Below are 9,667 nucleotides of genomic sequence, written 5' to 3' on the forward strand. Positions count from 1 at the left end.
GCCGTGCCGCGCCTACCGCCCGTACGCCAGCTCCTCACGCCGCTCCTTCGCGCCGCCGACTGAGGCGAGCCCACGCTCCCGCCCGCCTTTTATTCCGCCCCCGCCCTGGCCAATCAGAGCGCCCCGCCGGCCGCTCCAACTGCCGGCTGGCCCCCGCGCGCCCGCGCCGGCCAATGGGAAGGCAAGGGAGCGGGTTCGAAAGCTCGCCCCGCGGAGAGGGCTCTTCAAGCGGCAACGCCGGCACACGGCTGGTGGTGGGGCCCTCCCGCCGGCGGCGGCACCCCAGCTTCACTGCGCTCCGCATTGGCTTGATCGGACCGACAGGCAGCAGAGGGAATTTTGGCCAAAACAATTGAAACATTTCGGGGGGGGCGCCAACAACAACAAACCAAGAGCAACCCCTGTTTTGCACAGGTTAGAAACGTTTCCCCCAGTTTTTCAGCACTGGTGTCTGACATGTTGTGCCGGAGAAGGAACTGGTAGTGGTGTTGGCTGGAGGGGGAAGTGCACCTTCGAGTACTTCAAGGAAAATCTGCCCTGATGTTGAGCAGAAAGCCATCCCTGCCCAGCTGCCAGGTGGAGATCTGCTCCAGGGGTCTGGCAGCGAAGCTCGCAGAAGGCCCAGGGTAGAAGAGGAAGATCCACAACGGGGGCGGGAAGGGTTGCAAGGGAGGACGGGGGAGGAAAACAGGCCACCAGCATCTCCAGGGGTGATGGGGACCACAGCAGCCTGGAGCACTTTGCGTGGGAACTGAAACCTCGCTCTGCCATAGCTGTGAAAGCCGGTGGCAGGGCCAGCCTGGTGGCTGGGGGCCGCCGGGGACAACCGACACCCCCACACCCCCCCCAGACACAGCTCCAGGCATCGGGGAAGTCTCCCAGAAAGCTCGGGGGGTGTTTCAGGGCATGGAGTGGGGACCCTCCTTCTTCCACTGAGGAGCAACCACCATCTGCGAGGAGGCAAGAAGTGAAAAGGCCCAAAATTAAGGAAGTTCAACATGCTGCCCCGAAGTATCAGTTTTCATTCCCAGCTGACACAGGACAACTCACTTCCATCCTTTTTTTTTCCAAGGAATTCGTCTGCAGACCCCCCAAAGGAAAGCCACAGCCCGTCATGATGCTTTATTGGCAGGAACTGCCACCACGTCCCGGCTTGCTGGAAGGACAAGGGGGTGGCTGGTCACAGCAGTAACAAAAACCAGGTGAAGATTCAGCCACATCAAGACATAGTTGTCATAGTAAGAGCCTTCCTCCCGCAAAAACCCCACACTCAGACCAAATGCATGTTTTACTCCCGCTTGAGCACAGCTGGAAAACCTCAAATGCCACTCTCTGGATGTTGAACACAACAGCACGTCAACCTGGGGGCTGACATCTCAAAATGTTCACCTCCTCTTGCACAAACCTGCTATGCTCCGTCTTAAAACGACTAGACCAGAGCACGCTCAATCGCACAGCCAAAACACCGGCCAAAACAGCCGGTCCTGGCTTTCCCCCTGCCTGCACCGGGGCGAGCCTCTCCCGGCTGCAGGGGGGGGGTTGTCCCCCCCACACCCGGCGTGGGAGGCCAGAGGGACGCGAGCCCCGGCGGTGGGAACCGAGGGTTTCCAGACCCGCCGAACCTGCTCCCCGTGCCTCAGAGGGCCGGCAACACCCTGGCCTAAGCCCTCGGGTCAGTCTAACCAGCCGGGGCAGGTCTGGGCTGGGATGTTTGGGACTGCAGTCATGCCTCCTTGCCCGCAGCTGGCACGTCTGCCCACCACCGGTGTCCCGTCCGTGGCACAGCATTCGGTTGTGCCCCCGCAAAAGGGCTCGTGCATCACCAGGGGCGTTGCTCTGGGACTGCTGTTTGCAGGATCCGGGCACCCGCATCCTCAGCAGAGAGGACCCCAGTTAGAAGGATAAAGCCAGGTTTGATCCATCCCAGTTGGGTATATTCCCAACTCGGATGCAGATGAAGAGCCACAGTGCAAAGCCACCTCACCAGCTGGAGAAAGCTGAACGTGGGTGGAGGAGACACGGCGTGAGAGCTCTGCTGAGTAAAGATGCCTGGATCAGAGCGGACCGACCTGTTCTGCCACTCACCGCCTCACCCCGATGGCATGAGGCACCATTTCTCTCTGGTGGCCAGGTTTTGGCTACCTACCCTGCCTAGGAGCGGGAGGGCCAGCAGCCTCTCCCCTACCCTGGCCAGGGATAAGCACGATGGGGACGGGTACCGAGCGGTCCCTCATCCCTATTAGTGCTCAGACAGGGGACTTTGAGAGCGGGCAGGGAGGAGCAGCGGTGCACGCCGTCAGGCAGCAGACAGTACCCAGTACCGCCGGTTTCACCTACCAACTCCGCGCCTGGTGTCAGGCACAACCGCCGACGTGTGTTGTTCCCGGGGCACCGAAGCCCTGCCTTGACATCTGCCCTGCCCCTGCCTGTGTTTCATGCCCTTTGGAAAGAGACGGGAGGAGGATTGCTTTCCCAGGGGCGGCCGTGCAAGAGGAAGGCAGGAGGAGAGGACCGGCAGCAGTGCAGGCAGAGGCCGTCCGGCAGCGCACGGGCAGCCCGTTTAAGCCAGGCAGTATTTTGGTGGCAGCCCTGCCTTTCCCTCCCAGGCTGATGTCATGGTTTAGTAAGTTAGAGGCAGAGTCACATGGCAGCTTCTGAGGTCAGCGCCTGGGGTGGCTTTGTTGTCTCTCTGCCTGCCTGCCCTGGGCTCCTGCCTGCACCCAGAGCCCGTCCCTGCCGGTGGGTGACCCAGCTGGGGTTGTCCCCCTGAGTAGGGATACCCACGGCTCGGCATGGCGTGGGAGCCGTCGCCTCCCGGAAAGTCGGACGCGCCTCGCGTCCGTCCGTCTGCCCGCAGAAGGGGCATTGCCCCCCATACCTGCGGGTCGGGGTGGGGGGATACAGGAGAAGGAGGCTGAGGAAAGGGTGTGACGGGGCGCTCTAATCTCCGCATGTGATCTAACCGGGCTGGAAGGGGTTTGACGAACAATTAACAATCCTCCGGCTCAGCTGCTGTTTCCCGAAATAGCTCTGGCAGGAGGAGGAGGGCGGACGGGCTGGCAGACAAAGGTGGCCTCTCCGCCAGCGAGCTGCAGCCGGCGGCGTGGCCGGCAAGCCGGCGGAGGAGGCAGCCCCGGAGGCCGAGCAGCGGGGAGCCCGCGGCCCCACCTGGAAAGGAAAACAATGCGAGATAAAAGCAGCTCAGGGCAGGAAGCAGCTTGCGGTACAAATAATAATCGCAGAGGGCCGCGCGCACCGCTGGGTTTTTTGGAGGCGTTTAAGTCCGCCTTCGATGGTCGGCACCCGGGAAGCTCGTCGGGGATTCGCGCATCTTGGCCGGGAGCGGCGTGGGCTGCCGGGGCTGCGTGCCTGCTGCCTGCGTCCCCAGCTAGGCTGGCAAAACCCCGGCCGGGGGTCCTCGCGTTCCCCCCGGCCGCAGCCCACGCGGCGACGGCGCGGCTGGGGGCCGTACCGGCACGGCCATCTGGCGCGCAGCGCGGCCGCCTCGACCTGCGGCGGTGAGGCTGAGGATGTGGTTAGCAAGATCCTGTTTCGACAGCGGCGCCTGTCCCCATCCCCGCACCCCACCCCCCGCCAGCCCCTGGCTGTCACCAAATGTGTGGCCCAGGCCCCGGGGAGAAGCCAGCTGCAGCAAAGAGGCGGAAAATCCTCCGGGTAGGACAGACGGTGAAATTAGAGTTTCCTCAAAGCGCAGGCTGAAGTCATCCACCACTTCTCTTGGCTGTCCCAGCGCCACCGCAGTGCATCGTCCCCTCTCTCTTCGATTCGGACCAGGATTCGTGAGTTAGATCCTTCATGGGAAGAATATGGGAATGAAACAGCCAGACCTCCCCACCACCGGTGGGGTTGGGGCAAAAGCCTTCGCACCAACCGCTGCCTGCAGCAAAAACAGAGCTTCAGGACAGCCAAAGCCCAGGGACATCCAAGCGCATCCCCAGAGCTTGCTGATGGAAGCGAAACAGTACGGGGAGGAACATTTCCAAATGTGGATTCATCTGCAGCCTGAGTTCATTTCTAGATGAGAATAACAAACATCTGAATTGTGAGGGACCCACACAGGGCTCAGGAGGAGGAGGCGGCTTGTTTGGGGTTCTTTGGGGTTTTTTTCTTCAGAAAAATCAATGATTCGCATGGATGCGGTCTGGACCTGCCGCAATCGGATATCGGTAACTAATCCCCCAGGGTTCCCAACTGCTCTGGTTTATCTGTGATTGGAGATAAGGTCAGAAGAGCTGGGAAACATCCCAAAACACAGCCGAGAGCACTAACCGCTAATCACTGCTGAATGAAAACCAAACAGAACGCGCAAGCGAAACAAATACAAACAAATCAATACAAACCTAAACCCAAAGGAGAGGAAGCAGCTCCCTGAGAGCGCCAAGACACCCGCTCCTGAAACCAGAGCAGGGTGTAAGCCTGCAGCACAACCACATACTAGAAAGCAAAGGGGATTTCCAGGGTTAAAAACCCCCTTCTCATGGGCAGAGCTGATAGTCTAGATACCCCAGGCAGGCAGGACTCCCTCCTACACATCTTTTTTTTTCACCGATGACCTGGGACTCCCCCTTTTCCCCTTGCACAAATGATTTAAAATTTCCTTTCCCTTACACTGAGCCGCCTCCTTTCCCTCCCCTGGAGACCTGTGACCTGGACCCCCTGCCCATCAGAAATCCTGCTACTCCTCCAGCAGCCTCTCCAAACACAAAAGGGGGGAAGGGAAAATCCCATTCCCAGCTATCGGCTTCTTCAGGCAGCCATTTCCCTTGGAAAAATGTGGCCCCATATCTTTCAGTGTTTTATGGAACTGGCTTGGGTTTCCTGGGGAAAAAAATGCATTTATTTGTCTGGGGTTTCCTATCAGACAACCCTTCTATTGTAGTCCACCTTCCTGTATTTTTTTTCCCCTCTCTGATATGCCTGCAATGGGTCCTGTGCCATTTCCAAAGACAGAGGCTGCCTTGTGTCCAGGGGGAAAAGAAGCAGGACAGCCCTGGGATGCAGTCCAGCAGACGACCCTCCGGCTGCCCAGCAAAGCCAGTGCTTTTTGCTGGAGTGTTTAGCAAAGAGTTTGCTCCCCAGCAAAACCTTTGCTAAAGAAGGCGGTAGCCTCGGTGGTGTTCACCTGCGGCCCAGCACAGGGTTAAACATCTCAAATTAATCGTGCGAACTCCGCACGGAGCCAACCAAAGTCACAGTTCAGCAAACCGCAGAGTAGACCGCCTGCCCAAAGGAGTCTCAGCCTAATTATTTTTTTTTCTCTCCCTGTATCTCAATGTCACCTTTCTTTTAACCAGCGGGCAAATGACGACTGCAGCCCTCTGCACGTCCCAGACAGCAGATGTGTCCTCTGTGCGACTGCTTCCCGCTTAGGCGTGACAGCGAGGTTGTACGATGACACTCCGGGGCCATGGAGCCGTTCCCCCAGGAGAGGCTGCCTGCTCCGCGCCCTGCGAACGAAAAGGGGGACCAGGGTCCTTGGGTCTTGCCAGCAAATCACACCACACGCGGTGCTTATTAAAAGCCCAAAGGCATGCCAGGAGGGAACCTTCTCAGTCCTCACAGCAGCAACCTGCGATGAGAGCAGCAAGGGCAGAGCAGATCCTCTCTGTGCCGAATTCCTCCTCCCACCATCAAGGGAGACTGCGAAATAAAGCGTCTGTGCCTGCCAGCAGGTGTTGACTCCTCCTGCTCCTTCTGATCTGTGCCCCTTCCCTCTTGTAGGGACCTTCCTTTGGCCACCTTGTCCTTCATCTGGTTTGTGGGGCTGACTATGTGACGGAGCCCAGAGCCCTGGCAAGGTTGTCCATGGACACAGGGATAACAAGGAAGGTTATGGGGAAAGGTAGCCAGGAAAATGTTCCCTTTAATTTCACCTACTTAAAAAAGTAACGAGGACTCTGGCAGTCCAGCGCCTCGCTACTTGTGTAATTTAACCTCTTTTTGGATCCAGGTAAACTCTCAGCATCCCTGGCATCCTGTGGCAGGCAGTCCCAGAGGTTCACCCTGCAGAAAGTAACGCTGCCTTTGCTCTCAATTTCATTTCCCGTTTTCATCTTCATTAAGTAACCGATTGCTCATGCACTACAAAGAGGAAAATTAATTTTCTCCAAAACAACCCTTATTCTGAATAGTCATCCCACATCCTATCATGAATTATCACCTTGCATTTGCTCATTTATTCCACTCTTGACTGCATTTTTACCATTTTTGTCCAGTTGCCCAGTCAGGGATTGCAGCCTCTGCTGCACACAGGCCTTGCACTGTTACGAACCCACCCGAGGGTACTGCTATGGCATGAAACCAGCTCTCGTTGAACAACAGAGAGCCCACAAGAGATGGCAACAGGAGGAAAGCCACAACCGCAGGAGAAGCTTTGGTCAGGATTCACTCCTTCCCAGACAACTGCAAGCCCAAGGAAACCCACCCCATCAGCTCCAGCACGTGGGACCAGGAGCATCCAGCATCCAAGCCACCTTCTTGGCAAGGAGCAGTCACCTCTTGGCATCTTTTTCTTTTAACGCCTCAGAGTTGCCGCTGTCAGGTCACCATGCCATTGCACGGCTGAGGCCTTGTGTCATCTGGTTCCTTTGCGCTTCACAGTGAAGTCTCCGCAGATTTGTAAAAATGAGGCTCAGGAAACGTAGTTACAAAGGCAGAGGGGTCATGAGTGGGTAGGATTTGATGGAAACCCTCAGGATTTGATGGAAACCCTTGCTGCCCAGCACAACACTGAATATTTAGCTACAGACTAGTGTTTTGTATCAAGTTATCACTGCCTTAATCCTCCTTTTACAACCACCATTGAAAATCTTCAACAACTTTCACTAAAAATGCAAACAAGGAGGAAAAACACAGAAGACTCTGAAACCCATTTGCTTTATCACTTCTTCCTTTAGCTGTAAGACCTTTTCTGGGGGAAAAAAATCCCCTATACTTTTAGAAATCCAAATTCAAACCAATCAAGCCTTTCCCCGAGAGGAAAAGCCACCTCTTCCATGCCAAATGCATATTCTTTGCACCAGGCTAGTATGGGATCACACACCCACCCCTGTGCGTGTACACACACGCCACAAAAATTTTCCTGATAAAAGTTTCAGGGAGCCCAGTTCTTTCCGGCAGATGGTTGGGATTTTGACGAGTTGGCACTTTTCTGTGCAGAAGTGTTTAATCAGATCTTTCCTGACCAGTTCTGCAGCTGTGTGCCATGCACCAAGCACTCCTCTTGCAGGGAGGAATTGGTTAGCCGAGCATGCCAAAAAGCTACCAAAACACTCCCCGCTGCTCCCAAACCAAAAGTCAGGGCTCCCCACAAAAAATGGCAAAAATGCCCCCCATTCTAAAAAGTACATAGCAGTGCAGTACATAGCACGGCTTTCATGTGAAAATCTAAATCATTTACTACATCGCGTAAATTAATTTTCAGCATTGAAGAAAAGGCTGTCTTTCTTATTCCTGGCAAATTTGCAACTTCCCTACATTTTGGTAGCACCTCCTTATTTTCAGGCCTCAACAGCTTTGCAAAGCTTTACACTTTTTTGCAAATGTGTAAAAAACTATTTTCAATTAAGTGAATAAAGTGTTCATATAATTTATTAAAGGATTTCTGAAATTCCTAGCTAGTAACTCGCAGATGCTATGGGAGCTTTTTGCTTTTTCATTCCCAGTGCAGTGAACGTTTCAGGGGACGCTTGGCAAGAGCGAGCCGAACTGCGCAGCCTCAGCGCACTGGAAGGCGAGCGCTATGAATTGCCCCTGATGGACTTTCATAAGCATTTGAACAAATCTAACCCTGATAACCTTCAGTGCACTGCTCAGAATACACCATGTCTTTAAGCACCCTAACTACTACGACCAAATCCCTTGGAGGCTCCCAACACAGAGCAATGAGGCTACGACATTCTCCGAGCTGCTTCAGAGGGGTGTCCCTGCTGAGGGTGCGCATTTGGACAGGTGGGTTATGGGGTCCTTCACTTTGCGGAACAACCTGCCACCTCCAAGCACGTTTGCAATACGCGAGTCTTTAAGGCATGGCGCATCGGGAAACACTGTCCCTGCAGTGTTGCAGCACCCGAAGGAGAGCCAGTGTGGGTGCCCAGTAAATACCAGGCCTCTGCTGGGATGTTGTTGGTAGGAGTAAACCAGAACTGCTGAGCAGCTCCAGCCCAACCCAAGCGCTCCTTCCCCTGCTTGGAAACACACTGGTTTTCCTCCTCTATCCCAGCAAGAAGCCCAAAGCTGCCAGAGCAGGAGACAAGGGCTGCAGCACAGTGTGGGGAACAGCAGCAATGGGGGAGGCAGGAGCTCTGAAGAGTGTGAAGCACAGGTGGAAATCACGGGAGGATTGTGAGGTTTTGGGGAGTACAAGGACTTTGGGGGACAGGGACAGGCAAACTGGCCCAGTCACTACTCAGCACTCCATTTTTTTCCTGGAGGGAACCCCCTGCGCTCAGCACAGCCCATTTGGCAGGGACCCCCCGAAACCTGGCGGCGTGGGAAACAAGCCATCCAAGGTACAGCAAGGAAGGGCCGGCAAACACAAGCCCTAAAGCTGCCACCTGTTGCACCACACCTGGCAAGCTGCGGCTTCCAAAGGTGTGGGGCTGGCCGGAGCAGGAGGCGGCTTTCTCACCCCGCAAACTGCAGAAACCGGTTTTACATGTGCCACAGCCTTCCCACCCCACACTCGTGAGTAAAGCTGCTGCGATGGCAAAAATGAGGTATCCAGTTCACATGCTGAGGAGGCATCTCTGCAAATGGGTTTTGTGCCTGTTCCCTCAGTGAACCAGCACTGCCTTTGCTTGGGATGCTGGACCACAGCCACATTCGGGAAGCACAAGCAGGGACACGCACTTTGGTCAAGAGGGCAAAGATTTGGGCGATTACTCCTGGCCAAGCTTTTGCAAAATCGACCATCACGCCTGCCTGTCCCACGCTGGGAGCAACGCAGGGACATCCCCCACGCAGAGGGCTGCGCAGTGGGAGTTCAGCCGTGGGTATACGGGAACATCCCCTCGCACTGCACGGGCACCCTCCCTCTCCTGCCAGCTTTTCTAAGCCCAGGGCTACCTGTGCTTGCAGCTGAGGGTCTATTAAGGAGCCCAGAGATTTAGGGAGGGGGGGCGTGAAGGAAGAGGGGCTCTCACCCTGGGACGGACAAAAGCCAAGAGGCGAAGGGCTGTTCTCGCCCCGCAGAAGGGAGGAGGAAGGAAGCGGTGCCTGTTCGTTCCCGGGGCAGGAAGGGTAGCGGGAGCAGAGCAGACTGGCTGTCGCTTTCCCCTTCTTCCTCCCGCCCGGGTGGGAACGCAGCCCGGCCGAGCCCCTCCTGCCAGGCACCCTGGCCCGGCAGCCAGGACGTGCCCGCTCAGTGCCGAGAAGCCGACCGGCGAAGGGCCGAGAGGGACATCCTGCCCCGAGCGGCTCCCCGGGGCCCAGCGGGCCGGAGGTTCCCCGGGCCTTGGAAAAGCCCTCCGGAGAAGCCGGGATGGCCCCGTCCCCCTGCAGCACACCCCTCCCGGAGGCCGTTCGCCCCCTCGCCGCCCCGGCGGTCCCGCCGACGTGACGCCGCTCCCTCAGGCGGCCGCCGCCACGGCGGCGCGCGACCCGCGCGGCGACCCCGGCGGCCCCCCAGGCCCCCCCCCCCCCCCCA

General features: G+C 56.9%; 1 protein-coding gene across 1 annotated transcript in view; it reads left to right on the forward strand.

The window, feature by feature from the left end:
• The first annotated feature begins 3,292 nt into the window (after positions 1-3,292).
• STX6 (syntaxin 6) overlaps positions 3,293-9,667 on the forward strand; it is an 18,741-nt gene continuing 12,366 nt past the window's right edge. The window contains exon 1 of the mRNA XM_010580711.1: positions 3,293-3,675. Within this exon, the coding sequence (XP_010579013.1) occupies positions 3,293-3,675 (383 nt within the window). The remainder of the gene's footprint in view (positions 3,676-9,667) is intronic.

The sequence above is a fragment of the Haliaeetus leucocephalus genome, unplaced genomic scaffold (genome assembly GCF_000737465.1).
Source record: "Haliaeetus leucocephalus isolate CR32 unplaced genomic scaffold, Haliaeetus_leucocephalus-4.0 Scaffold730, whole genome shotgun sequence".
Lineage (NCBI taxonomy): Eukaryota > Metazoa > Chordata > Aves > Accipitriformes > Accipitridae > Haliaeetus > Haliaeetus leucocephalus.